This window comes from Opisthocomus hoazin, chromosome 5 (genome assembly GCF_030867145.1).
Source record: "Opisthocomus hoazin isolate bOpiHoa1 chromosome 5, bOpiHoa1.hap1, whole genome shotgun sequence".
NCBI lineage: Eukaryota > Metazoa > Chordata > Aves > Opisthocomiformes > Opisthocomidae > Opisthocomus > Opisthocomus hoazin.
Window position 1 is genome coordinate 30844939 of NC_134418.1, and position 13956 is coordinate 30858894.

Sequence of the window (13956 nt, forward strand, 5' to 3'; positions counted from 1 at the left end):
TGGAGTTGCAGCTGAGAGTTTTTTACTGGTAAGGACAATGAATTAGAGAATGAGTGGATGGCAGAGAGGGCTGATGAGATATGCAAACCAGTCATCGGGCTGATGGGAGCGTGATGGGAGGTACAAAAGGACCGTGCATGAACTAAACAAGTTGGCTAATAAAGTATGTCACTGGTGCTTTGGTGGCAGTGGCGTCTCCCAAGGTCAGGATCTCTGCTGTTCCCTCAGTGTTGCTCCACTGAAATCTTTCACTCGATGCATCTTTCTGCTTGATAACTTCCCAAAGGACAGGGCACAGATACCTAAATTCAGAAATAATTTAGCAGCATTTTAATTTTTGTTTCTTGCTTTTATTGCAGTTCGTAATTAAATAACGGTGGTTTCTTTCTTCTGTGGACATGAAGTTTCTTCTTTGGACATGAAGTGGCACTTTGTATTAAATTTTGTAGAGATTACAGCAATAAAATAAGAAACAGTGGTGCTTTTCCATTTGTTTGTGGAAACAAGCCACAGCCAAACAAGGCATGAAACAATAAAATAAAAAATAAAGTTGCTGAAGTGCTTGCAAGCATTTCAGTTCTGGTATTGTGGTATTGTAATAAAACAACAGGAACAAAAGATGAAAATGTCCTTATCCCTTAGCTCATGTGAAAGAGTAATGAAAAATATAGCTGTCGGAGAAGTCCACTGTTTGCAGTCTTTTTATGTATGGATCTGAGAATTGCACAATCTTTGAGTTCTTCCACTCCATGAAAAGGAGTTGGGAGGAGATGATATTACCCCTTATTTGTCCTCTTCTCTGCTGTATTAGATGTCTTTCACAGCAACTTGGGCATGAAAATTTTGAATAAGGTTTACAAGCGCTATGTGCGTCTGTGTAGTTAGCACAAGGAAGGACTGATCCCATTTGGACCCTGCAGGTGCTCCTAAAGCTGCAGTAGTAATTAATGATAATTAGTGACATGACTCACACATCAGTCTGGGAATGAAAAAGGGGTTGCTTTCAAGGCTGATGCTGAGGTATTAGGCTCCTGGAATAAGAGCAGCCCTGCCTGTGGTTTCTTTACCCAGATCACTTACGTGGCCCTCAGAAGCTTGTATAAGATCTGAAGGACTGTAAAAATGCTTGGACACCGCTCTGTGTTGTTTGTAACACTTTCTTTTTTTTTCTGCTATTGATTAAGCAGGTTCTTGTAAATGTCAATGAGGGTGAATTGCTGAGTATGGTTTCTTTTATTAGCCGATTTTGCTCTCCCTTGTCTCTCATTATCTTTCCAAGTGTCTCTGTGCAGCACATGGCTACAGAGATGAATGAAGGTGGTGACAAAGGTGAGAGCGGAGTGGCTTTCAGTGTAAGGGTAGAGCTGGCAGATACCCAGCTCCTGCCTCATCCTAATTATCATCTTTGTGGAGCAGCCTTGGGAGCTGAAATGCGTGCAGGGTTTGTTTCTGAAATGGTGCTGTTGAGACACGCACGCAAAGACACTTGTTTGGTTTTTTTTCTTGGTTTACATCCAAGGATTGCTAAAGAGCCTGGTAGGACCCTAGCTGGAGGTGTGGGAGTTCAAGGTGTGTTTTTTTTAAACTGCATTACTTACCTGAGTACACAGAGCTTGTTATAATGTGCTGCTGGAAGGCTTTGTATAGTAAGTCCTGGTGTGAAAGGACATTTCTAAGATTCCTATGCAATGGACTCAGACAGTGTAATTCTCAGACATTAATCCATAGGAGCACTGCAGTGAAAGTGTGAAAACATAAACGAAGGACAACATAACCGTCCAAATATTATGAATTGGAGAGTTTTGTTTCTTCACAACAGGTGTGCCTTGTTTTCTGCAAGGTGCTTTTTTTAGTCCCTTTGGTTGCTCACGGCCTGCTTTCCTCTATTTGCCCCTGTCCAAACACTTTGTTTGACCTACTGCAGTCTGAACAGCTGGCCTCTATTTTGAGAGCTCTTAATAATGATTTGTGCTGCTGTATATTTTTGTTGACATTCTCTAACAATTACAGCTTCTCTGAAGTTAACATGAGACCCGCTGGTGCTTCATATTCTGGCAGAGCACCACCAGTGGTGCTCCAATGGGGAATAAGGAGCCCATGCCCTAGAAAATATGATCGCAGGCTATGTACTGGAAGTCAGAAGAGGTCAGACCTACCCACATGTGATCTGCCCATTGCTGACAGGATATGGAAGCCTTTCTTTTATGAGGGGCTGAGGGGAATGCAGGAAAAAGACAAAAGATGTTTATTTTAGAGGTGTTTAATTAACATTCACTTAGAAAAATTTTATTTTCAAACAGTGCATTTTCCCTGTCATTCTTTGAAGTGTGGCTAGTCTTTCTTTTGCTCTCCTTACACAATAAATCCAGCGACCTTTCTGATCTTTTTAGTTTGTTTCCTGTTCCAGAGTTATGCTTTTCTAGGCCTATATGTGTCACGAAGTGATCAAATCGATAAGGTCAGAGGAAAGTTATCATATCTATTGGCAGGGTTCTCTTGGCTGGGACAGAGTCTGCTTTTCTTCTTCACTGTTCTTTAAAGGATAAAGCAGCCATTGTGCTGGGAAACTCTTGACCTAACACAGTCTAAGATCGTGCAGCATTTAAAAATTAACACTGTGCAAAATAAGAGTAGCACAAATTAAATGGGTGAAAGTTGCGCAGCAGACATCAAAATGGAGATGGGAAATCATCCTTTAATGTGACTTTTTCACAAACATCTTTTTAGCTCTCTCTACTGTCTCTGTTGCAGATTCAGAAGAACATAGTAATGAGTAATAGTTCTTGGGGTGACCCATGACTATGTGGAGTAGTAAATGAGGAGGAACAAGGGGCAATGGGCACAAACTGAGGCACAGGAAGTTCCGTCTGAACATGAGGAAGAACTTCTTCCCTCTGAGGGTGACAGAGCACTGGAACAGGCTGCCCAGGGAGGTTGTGGAGTCTCCTTCTCTGGAGATATTCAAGACCCACCTGGACAAGGTCCTGTGCAGCCTGCTGTAGGTGACCCTGCATTGGCAGGAGGGTTGGGCTAGATGACCCACAAAGGTCCCTTCCAATCCCTACCATTCTGTGATTCTGTGATTCTGTGAAGGTGATCACTTCTATGGAGTAGTCAGGATTTTGGCTGATTATGCAGCTCACTACAGCGAGTTTCAAGGTGAAAAGAAAAGAAGTCACATTTACAGCAAGTGTGAGCTTATAAGAACGAACCATGGCACAGAAGAAGTCATGGGGATTTTGGTGGCCTGTCAACAGAGCATGAGCTAATAAAGTAATTTAGAGCCAAAAAAGGCTAATATAATCCTTGAATGCCAGAGTAGTGTTACTCAAGTATATGAAAAAGGTAGTGAAACCATTACTGCATCCAGTCCTGACGTCCACGTTTCAAGAAGCTTGAATGAATATTGGATAAATACGCATTTGGAAAAAAAGCCGCAGGAATAACGTTAAGGTTAGAAAACCCTCAAAGTAGTAAAAGACTTTGAGGGATGCTTAGGCAGACTTCAGTTTTACAAAAGTGGTTAAGAGCAAGTTTGCTGATGACACAAAGCTAGGAGGAGTGGTGGATACACTGGAAGGCTATGCTGGCATTCAGTGAGACCTGGACAGGCTGGAGAGCTGGGCGCAGAGGAACCTGATGAGGTTCAACAAGGGCAACTGCAGGGTCCTGCAGCTGGGGAGGAACAACCCAATACACCAGTACAGGCTCAGGGTGGACCTGCTGGAGAGCAACTCTGTGGAGAGGGACCTGGGTGTCCTGGTGGATGACAGGTTAAGCATGAGCCAGCAGTGTGCCCTGGTTGCCAAGAAGGCCAATGGTATCCTGGGTTGCATTAGGAGGAGCGTGGCCAGCAGGTCGAGGGAGGTTCTCCTCCCCCTCTGCTCTGCCCTAGTGAGGCCCCATCTGAAGTACTGTGTCCAGTTCTGGGCTCCCCAGTTCAAGAGAGATGAGGAGCTACTGGAGACAGTCCAGTGGAGGGCTATGAGGATGATGAGGGGACTGGAGCATCTCTCTTAAGAGGAAAGGCTGAGGGAGCTGGGCTTGTTTAGCCTGAAGAAGAGAAGGCTGAGAGGGGACCTTATAAAAGCTTATAAATATCTGAAGGGTGGGTGTCAGGAGGATGGGGCCAGACTCTTGTCAGTAGTGCCCAGCAACAGGACAAGGGGCAATGGGTACAAAGTGAAGCAGAGGAAGTTCCATCTGAACATGAGGAAGAACTTCTTCACTCTGAGGGTGACGGAGCACTGGAACAGGCTGCCCAGGGAGGTTGTGGAGTCTCCTTCTCTGGAGATATTCAAGACCTGCCTAGACAAGGTCCTGTGCAGCCTGCTGTAGGTGACCTTGCTTCGGCAGGAGGGTTGGACTAGATGACCCACAGAGGTCCCTTCCAACCCCTACTATTCGGTGATTCTGTGAAGAGATTACTTGACCATGGGTATAAGTCCTCACACGGAGTGAAGGTATTTGATCTAAAATTCTTTCTATCCTAGCAAAAAAAACGATGTGGATTTGGTGCTGTAGTTACTAAGTGAAATTTGGGTACCTAATTTCTGAATGTTCAAGCAAAGGATGGAAAACTGTCATAGTTCATGTTTCTGCCAAAATTCATGATTAGCATTTGCATATCCTTAAGTCCAATTTTCCCCCATCTTGTAGAAAAGTATGAGGTTTGCCATGGAGAGGTGGTAACAGTTATAGACGTGTGTAAAAATAGTAGAGGTGCCATAGAGAGAGAATTCTGAATGGGTAAGCAGTTGTTGTTCTAGAAGTACCCTTGAAAGGTGTGGTTTTTTAGAAATAAAGTGAGAGAACTTGTGGATCCAGTCAAACTAGTGTAGTAGACTGGATACTTTTTTTCAGATGTTCATATTAGTGAATTTTCCACTGTGCCATGGAGATAAATTCTGTCAAGGCATGTCACAAGTCAAGCAGAGAGAGAATGGGGATGGTGGTAAAAGACAAAAATATGGAGGGAGACTGAGGTCAAGAGGGTTTAAGGTCAGCAACAGGCATTAGAGACGTTGGAGGACAAGGTCAGTTCTGCAGGGTGAGAACTGGGTCCGAGGGACATGGGTGAAGGATGCAAAACCATTTCTTGAAGCAGACAACCAGGGCTGAATGCACAAGAAATTTAAAAATACTCTACTTGATCCTTTTCACTTGAAAATCTGTTTCTGTTAATACAGCATTGCTGACATTCAGTTAAGCCTTTTTCTGCTGTCCCCCCTGCATGCAGAATGATAGAAGCCCTCAGCTGGTGACAAATTCCCTGGTCTGGGTGCCCCAGGGAGGCATGCTACAGATCTCCAAGACAATTCTGCACGCTGAGCTACCCAGTGCCCGTGACTCCGACATAACCTACACCATCATCAAGGACCAGCCAAGACATGGTAAATATCTTTGGCATGTTGTTGTCAAAAAACAGCTATAGGGCTTTTCACCCCACGTACCCCAAGGTGTCCATCTGCTAAATGTAAGTGCAAGGTTCTGGTTACTTCTGGGGAAACGGATGTTCTTCACAGAGCTGTGGGAATATGATTCTTCCATGGTATTTTGCCCACAACAAATAGTGTTTGAGGGAATATTTCCTTACAATACTATGCCAAGTAAGTGCTGTTAATATCATCTTTTTCCAGTTCAAATGGGCATGCAAAGTAATTAAGCACCATTGTCCTGCCTAGTAATCTGAACTTCTCCAACACTGTTTCTCTAGTGGCAATGAAATTCTGGTGGATTTACAGCCTTGTGAGAGCAGAATCTTACTCACTGCCAAAAGATAATATTCTACAATGAATGTCTGTTTTAAGAACAGCATAGAGTAATATCTACCTCTAGAAACTGCTTAGCAAAAGTTTACCATGAAGAACTGGAAAACTCCCTAAATTCCATGACATTGGATTTAATTTCTACTAATGGAAGGGGTTATTGACTCAAACAGAAATTGGTGACATTTGCATCCATATATAATTCTTGTCTCCAAATTCCTTTTGAGGCTCTTATCCTAACTGTCAGAATAACAGCTTTCACAAGCAACCCCACGTGTAGGACTGCAGCTTATAGAATATATTCTGGACCCAGGCCAGAGAGGAATGTGGAAGGTGATGGGATTCATGGCTGAGACACAAACTGAGAGAAACTGGATAGAAAAGAGAAGATGTCATATGTGGAGGGAAAGGAAATATGGACAGAAAAGAAAAATACAGTTTTCCCACTCAGAATCACTGTTTTCTTCTGTAGAGCCATGTCTTTCATACAAGTCCAAAATATATTATTTAAATTATATCATTATTTTTAGTTTGCCGCGCCAGGCAAAATTACAGGATCCCTTTAGCAACATCAGTGCCGGTTTTTTGCCTTTTGCTGTAAGGATAGGTTGGTTTCCGTAACAGCTGCCGGTACGTAATGGAAACATAGATTGTGTTATTTTTGCAATTTAGAAGAGAAGTAATTAATTTGTATTCCCCCTTTAGTTTTCTGCAGATGAAGGACTGTCTTCTTGTTTTTCATAAGCATTTACATGAAAACAAGAATTTTTCCCTGAGGAGCTTGTCTCCTGCTGCCTAACCCTAACCAAAATTTGTAATCCTGTATTTGTATCACCATAATTATCCCTGCTGTAATTAATTGCAATAACACAAATGGGTTTGTAGCTGCAGGTTACAAATAAGCAGCAGAAATCAATGATCTTCAAAATTTTATCCAAAATACTATTTCACAGAAAGGGAAGAAAAAAATAAGACAGAGAAATGTAGAAAATGGGTCCTGAATCAAGGAGGGCTTATCTGCCTATCTTAGTAGTTGACTAATTGAAAAGATATTCATACTTGTAAAAAATATGTAATTTGATATTTAGATAGGAAAGAAAACCACTTTAGGATTTGCTACTACATTTCTATAGCACAAGTGCATGGACAAAGAAGGCTTCTTGCCCTTTATTTGAAGACTGAAACTAAAAAAAAGGGATATAATTAGGGAAGGAAGATCTCTGTCCACATCCCCTCCTTCTGCAGGGTTTGGTTTAGTTCCGAAGAGCGGTTGGCCTTTCTAGGGATCTCTTTATGCTGGACCTCCTGTTTTGTCACTAGAAACAGAACGAGTGTCTTTCCTGGCTCTCCGCCCTGCACACAGGATGCCTCAACACTGCTCTGTTATGTGGAAAAAATACTCGCTTCTATATGAGTAGGTATTATCATACCCTAAGCTGCTCCATGTGACATGCATTCTTAGAGGATGAGATTTCAAAAGCCAATGAAAAGTGATGCAAGTGTCCATTCTTCTTAAAATGAATGGAACTGCAGTGCCTGAATCCTCTAGACAGCTCTTGAAATTGCAGATGTATAATCTCCATATATTTCAATAAATTGCCTGAGTGTGCACAAGTTGTACATTCATGTGTGTAACCTATCAACAGGTGCTTTTCTACTTAAAAAAAATGTTTCAAATGAAATGATAATCATAAACTATATAGGTAAACATCACAGAGTTGTGCCTTCTGATCATGTTATATATTAATTTATAGCAGACATGCAGACATGCATTTTGCTTAAAGCATCTGTATGTTCTCATTGTTTCTTCTCTGTGGGAGGGATAAACAACTTGCAGACCCTAACCCCTCTGGGTATGTGATTAGCATCTTTAGAAATCACATGGAAGATTAAGATGGTGAACTCCCATGAGCAAAAGCGTAAGATTGGGAATGTAATTAGGGCACTGATAAGGGAATACTAGCGTAGAGTTTGATGATAAAATGGAAATGTGATATTTCAACTTGCTGAATTATTTCTTTATTACTCCAACTGTTTGAGGGTGGTTTTGGGAAATGAACTGGGAGAGCTTATGATGGGTATTTTGCATAACAGAATGATTAATGCTGCAAGGAGAGTTGAAGTGATTTATAATACATGTGGCTTCTGAATTGGTAGCCATGAGGGATACTTTCAAAGGCTAGTAGAAAAGCACAGCATACAACTAACAAGTTATTTAAAGACCGGCTAAGTTATATATAGTCAACTATAGTGAAGATAGGGGAAATGTGTATTTTTTTCACAGATTATATGTTAACTCCAAAATAAGTAAATTACATTGTAAAATAGAAAAATGTGCCATTTCTTTCAATATTATAGCTCTTTGTCAGGTTTTAATTTCATTTTTGTGTGTGGTTAGGAAAAATGTTCACATCAATGAAATTGATGACCAAGGTTTTGATACCCTTCTCTCGTTGAGTAGCACTTCGCTCTCTGAGTAATTTTATTAGAACTATGTTTTTGGATTGAAGTCTGTTGACCATTAGTAGTGCCATAAAATCCAACTCTTGCAGGCATCTGTGAGGAAAGCTGATAACCAGTGGGACATGCCCCCATCCTGCTCTTCTCTGTCATATCTGCAATGCAGCCAGTGATGTTTCAGTCCAGCTAAGAATCTATTTCTAACACAAAAATCAGAAGTAAGCTGGATATCAGAGATATAAAAGCTACATACTCTTTGGAGTGAGAGCTACAAACCAGGGCATACAGGCTTTCTATACAGCCTGTGATACAGAAGTCCTTTAGTATAGCTGTTCAAGAGCTCTTTTTCAGTTGAAGATTTCTGTGCGGAGAAGTCGGTTGAGTATACTTTTTGGCATAAGAAGTACCCAAAAGAGCTAGAAAAAGCTGACCTTGAAAAAATTAGTATGCTATATTCTGATACTTAAGTTGTACCCTTGAGGGGAAGATGGATAGTCTGCTGCAATGCTTTTTAACCCTGATTATGTCTCACTTCTCTCTTGTCGCTTCACAGGAACTCCAGAAAGTGAGGCATATCCTTTGCATCTGTTTTTGTGCTCGGTTTATCAAACGGGCAGATTTCAAGGTTGAAATGGGCTGGTCAGTGAGCAGAATGACATTTTGGAAGGTTAAAGTTGCAGATCCTGTTCTTTGCTTGACCATGTATTTCTTCTGTGTACTCTTCTGCCCTTTGCCAAAACAGGAGATAAAATTGCCCTATGTTAGTGAGATGTTGCAAGGTCCATTAGTGGTTTTTAGGAGCTCTGCTGCTGTTTCTGTTAGTCACACTAGATGGAAAAAAATGAAGACTGGGTGGACATTTGTCTTGGATGCTCATTAGCTGGTGAAAATATTCCTTCTTGTTTTCTAACCGGTTATGCCCTGGCCATTGATCTTTGCTTTTCCCAGGTGAAGTGGTGCTTCTGGTCCCGATGCCGGCAGATGGCCCAGCAGACTCGTGGCAGCTTTTGCCTGATGGAAGAGCAGCCTCACCTACAACCTCTTTTACCCAGCAGGACATCAATGAAGGCATTGTGTGGTACAGGCACTCTGGATCTGAAGTAGAGAGTGACACCTTCCAATTCCAGGTACTCCTCATTATATTCACAGGGGTGTCATACAGCAGTTGCACTGGCATTTTTCTCTGAGATTACTCAATCTGCCCTTCCCTGTATCTTGTGACCCAAAGTTTTAAAAGATACACATACATGAATACATGCATGCACACACAAATATGTGTGTAAATATATATTTGTATTTGTAAACAGACTTCTGTGTATATAGGTGTGTGTTGCTTGCCTGTAGATTAATGTGCATGTGCTTATGTGTCAGGCTGGATGCAGCCCATCATTGTATTCATGGGAGACTTACTCATGCACAAGAGAGCTTTTGCTGCATGTGGGTCCCCAGGTTTTTTAATCTGTGGAGCCAGCCAGCTACCCACAGTGTTGAGCCACATGCAATGGCATTAACTTTCTGGATGTCAAATCAGAGGCCATACTGCAAATCTGGAGAAAACTGTCTTTCAAGTAGCATCTAGAATTTAAGCTATTAAACTGATAGCTAGCCTGATTTTCTGTAGAGTAATTCCATTTCAGGAAGGAAAGGATTTTGTAGAAAAGTAATGACGTTGTCCTAGTGCCGCCTAGCTTGGCTAAGCAGTAAAGCTCTCTGAGATCAAGAGTCCGCAGACTGAATGGGCAAACAGATCTGCACTCACGACTTCCACAGGATGAAACTATCAGGCTTGTAATGTACCATCAGCATGGCACAATGTGTCCAGAGACTGATTCTTGCCGTGACAGTGATCCCTTCTCCACTGGCTTTTTGCTTTTTGGGAAGAAATAGGAACAGGAAATGGTTTTTGCCTGGCAGTCCTTAGAAGAGGTAACACAACAGGTAACAGAAAGGATAACTCACGCCTTTCTTGTAACCTACTGCCTCCTTTCCCCCACCCATCTCTGAAATGAGGCTGGTCCCAAGGGACAAGGGAAAAGTGTGAAGGTGGATCCAGATAGCCATGTGTTTGGGTGTCCTAGAGATCCTCCAGCCAGGTGCCGAATCTGCATAAGGAGACCCATACAGTGGTCCTCTGGCCCACGCTCTCCTAAGGCATCCCTGTGATCCAGGCCTCAGTGAAAGGACATCCCTGTGCAAGGTGTGTTACCACAGCTCATATCCTGGCTGTTTTGATGCCCCATTTGCAGTTCAGACAGGAGGTTTGACCCCTTGGTACTGCATGGCAAATACATTGCCCTCATAAAACCTGTAATATTTACTCCAAGTGCAAAGTGTTCTGAGTGCCTTTTATTAAAATGTTTGTTCTACAAGCCCCAAAACCAAATGACCCTCCTACTTTCTGCAGTCCCTAAGCTAATAATTTTAATTTTTGCTATAGAGTACTACTTTTTGCAAACAGGCAAAAAGGTACAAATTCTCCCCAGCAGATGTAATACTAAAATAAATCCCACCTCCCCACAGGTTTAACAGCCATAAAATTCCTCAGACAGGTCCTTGCTGTTTGCTTGGAAGGTTTAACAGCCTCCCATGATGCTAAGCCTACGTGAACACTTGCATGCAGTATTTGTTACATCTGGTTTACAAGTCAGAAGCTATTACTATAGCACTGGAGAGGCAATTAAGGTAATTTCTAAACTAATTAACATACGCGATAATGAGGAATTTGTGAGTGTCAATGTTGAACAAGCTAATCTTTAGCTTAATTGCTACATTCCTCTTATAGAGTATTCATTTTGCATGAGTTAAATGTTTGGGTTTAGTATCTTGGAGCGGTAGCAATAATTGTATGGAGAGGCCTGTTGAGAAAGGAAGCTGCGGTTGCCTGGATCACATCAGGAGACCATAACACATCTGTCTGAGTCTTGAATCGTGGATTGGGGCATCTCAGAAACGGCCAACACATTGTTTTCATCAGTAGTTTGGCAATTACTATTCAGATGACAGCAACTCAGAACAGGTCCAGCAAAAGGCTAAAATAATTGCATTCATTCCAGCAGAGCATGCATTATTACACATTTTGTGTGTTTTCTTGAAATAAAGCTTGTGCTGAAGTCTGTTTTTTGCTCACAAAGTGCTCTATTGGATTCAAGTGCAGACTTCCATCCCTACTGAAAGATAAAGCCGTAACTGAGACTGCCAAAGAAGGGGGCTGTGTTTCTGTGGGTGCTTGCCTTATCTCAGGATTGCTGTGAATATTTGTAGGCTTATCTCTAGGGGATGGTTTTAGTCCTCTGAAGTTTTACAAATTTAATATTATTTGCTTTGTATGTCATTACTGCAGGTTTGCTTTTATGAGTTAGATATTATTGACTTCGCTGTTATAGTGGCATATGGAAAATTTTTATGCATCACTGTGAAGCATGAGCACAGGCTGTCTTGGAAGATGTTGGGATCACAGGGAGTCACTGCCAAAGCAGTGCCATTATTAAAAGACCAGTTATTTTCACCTTGTCAGCACAACTGGTGGTCATTTTGAGAGTGGGAGGAAGGTTTAAAAACCCATTATTTTTTCTTTTCCTGTGATGAAAAGTTTCACTAAGCTGTACAAACAGTTGGAGTAAAATTCAGAAAAACTATGGGAGTGACTGGGGGAAGCAGAAATGCATAGCACGTAGGGAACTGACAAACACATATCTTTCCAAATGTTAATATAGAGGTAAACCATTTCTAGATTGTACAAGCAATAATGGAGAAACTGGTTGCTATTTGAAGGTCTCAGTTCCCATCAGCTACCATTCATGTATGCTTTGGGTTGGTATCTGCTGGAAAGGTGTGTCTGCTTTCTCAGACCAGGAGGAGAGGAGAGGGAAGGTGTGAAACTGGTCTAGAAGTGCAGTGGTGGCCTCTGTCAGGTATCCATTCATGTGATCTTTCCTTCCCAGGTGTCCAGCTCTGCTAGTCCACAAACCAGCTTGGAAAATCACGTGTTCAACATTGCTGTTCTCCCACAGACACCCAGAGCACCTCAGCTTTCCCTCGGCTCCTCTTTGCACATGGCTGTAAGTGTGAACCAACACTGCTGACTGATGGTTTCTGTATTCCCACTCTCCTTGCAGCAGTGCACAGTGATCACAGACTCGTATAGAGCAGTGACCACTGAGTGTTAGTTCCTGTAGTTGTTGTCTGTGCTGTTGTGCTTGGATCATAGAATCGTTTAGTTTGGAGGAGATCTGCACGATCATCAAATCCAACCATTAACCTAACACTGTCAATTCCCCAACTAAGCCATGTCCCTAAGCTCTGCATCTGCACATCTTTTAAGTACCTCCAGGGACGGTGCCTCAACCACTTTCCTGGGCAGCCTGTTCCAATGCTTTACAACTCTTTCAGTGAAGATTTTTTTCCTAATAGCCAATCTAAACCTCCCCAGTGCAACTGGAGGCCATTTCCCCTTGTCCTGTTGCCTGTTGCTTGGGAGAAGAGACCAACACCCACCTCACTACAACCTCCTTTCAGGTAGTTGTAGAGAGGAGCTAGAAGGTCTCCCCTCAGCCTCCTCTTCTCCAGACTAAACAACCCCAGTTCCCTCAGCTGCTCTGCATAAAACTTGTTCTCTAGACCCTTCATCAGCCTTGTTGCCCTTCTCTGGATGTGCTCCAGCAGCTCAATATCCTGCTTGTACTGAGGGGCCCAAAACTGAACACAGTACTCAAGGTAGGGCCTCACCACTGCCGAGTACAGGGGCCCGATCACTTCCCTACTCCTGCTGGCCACACTATTCCTGATACAAGCCAGGATGCCGTTGGCCTTCTTGGCCACCTGGGCACGCTGCTGGCTCATGTTCAGCCAGCTGTCAACCAACACCCCAAGGCTCTTTTCCACTGGGCAGCTTTCCAGTCACTCTTCCCCAAGCCTGTAGCACTGCATGGGCTTGTTGTGACCCAAGTGCAGGACTTGGCATTTGGCCTTGTTGAACCTCATACAGTTGGCCTTGGCCCATCAATCCAGCCTGTCCAGATCCCTCTGCAGAGCCTTCCTACCCTCAAGCAGATCGACACTCCCGCGCAGCTCAGTGTCATCTGCAAACTTACTGAGGGAGCACTCGATCCCCTCATCCAGATCACTGATAAAGATGTTAAACAAGACGGGACCCAAAACTGAGCCCTGGGGAACACCGCTCGTGTTCCACATCCATCCAAGCCATGAGCAGCCAGTTTCTCTGGGAGGATGCTGTGGGAAACAATGTCAAAAAATCTCAGTATTAAAAGTGACGACTGTATAGACTGGAAGGGAGAGGGAGAGATAAAAGAAAAAAGTGTTTAACATCTTTTTAATGGAATTCTTAGCATTTTGAAAACACCTTTTCCTGAGAAGCCATCAGGAATGGCAAGAGTGAAAAAATGTGGGTTAGAGAGACTATAATTAATAGATCTTGCCAGTAATTCCACTGTAAACTTTATTTATCAGAGCTGCAGCCCACCCACATTAGAAAGCTTTCATCCATCATTCTGACATCAGGAACACAGCCTATAATGAGTTACCTTTACTTGTGACTGAATTACCTTTTCTTGCAGCATCAGCTCTGCGAATGACCATTTTGATAAGAGTGGTCTCTGTAATGTAGTTATTTCCCTGACTGTACCAATTGAAAAGATGACCTCGAAGTTGAAATTTGGTTTTGTGAGCTCTCTGACTTTGGTGAATGTCTTCTTCATGTGTCCCCATCACA

General features: G+C 42.6%; 1 protein-coding gene across 1 annotated transcript in view; it reads left to right on the forward strand.

Moving 5' to 3' along the window:
• Nucleotides 1–13956, forward strand: part of FRAS1 (Fraser extracellular matrix complex subunit 1) — a 179045-nt gene that overhangs the window by 121476 nt on the left and 43613 nt on the right. The window contains exons 29-31 of the mRNA XM_075422090.1: nt 5240–5393; nt 9177–9355; nt 12170–12286. Coding sequence (XP_075278205.1) covers nt 5240–5393; nt 9177–9355; nt 12170–12286 — 450 coding nt within the window. The remainder of the gene's footprint in view (nt 1–5239; nt 5394–9176; nt 9356–12169; nt 12287–13956) is intronic.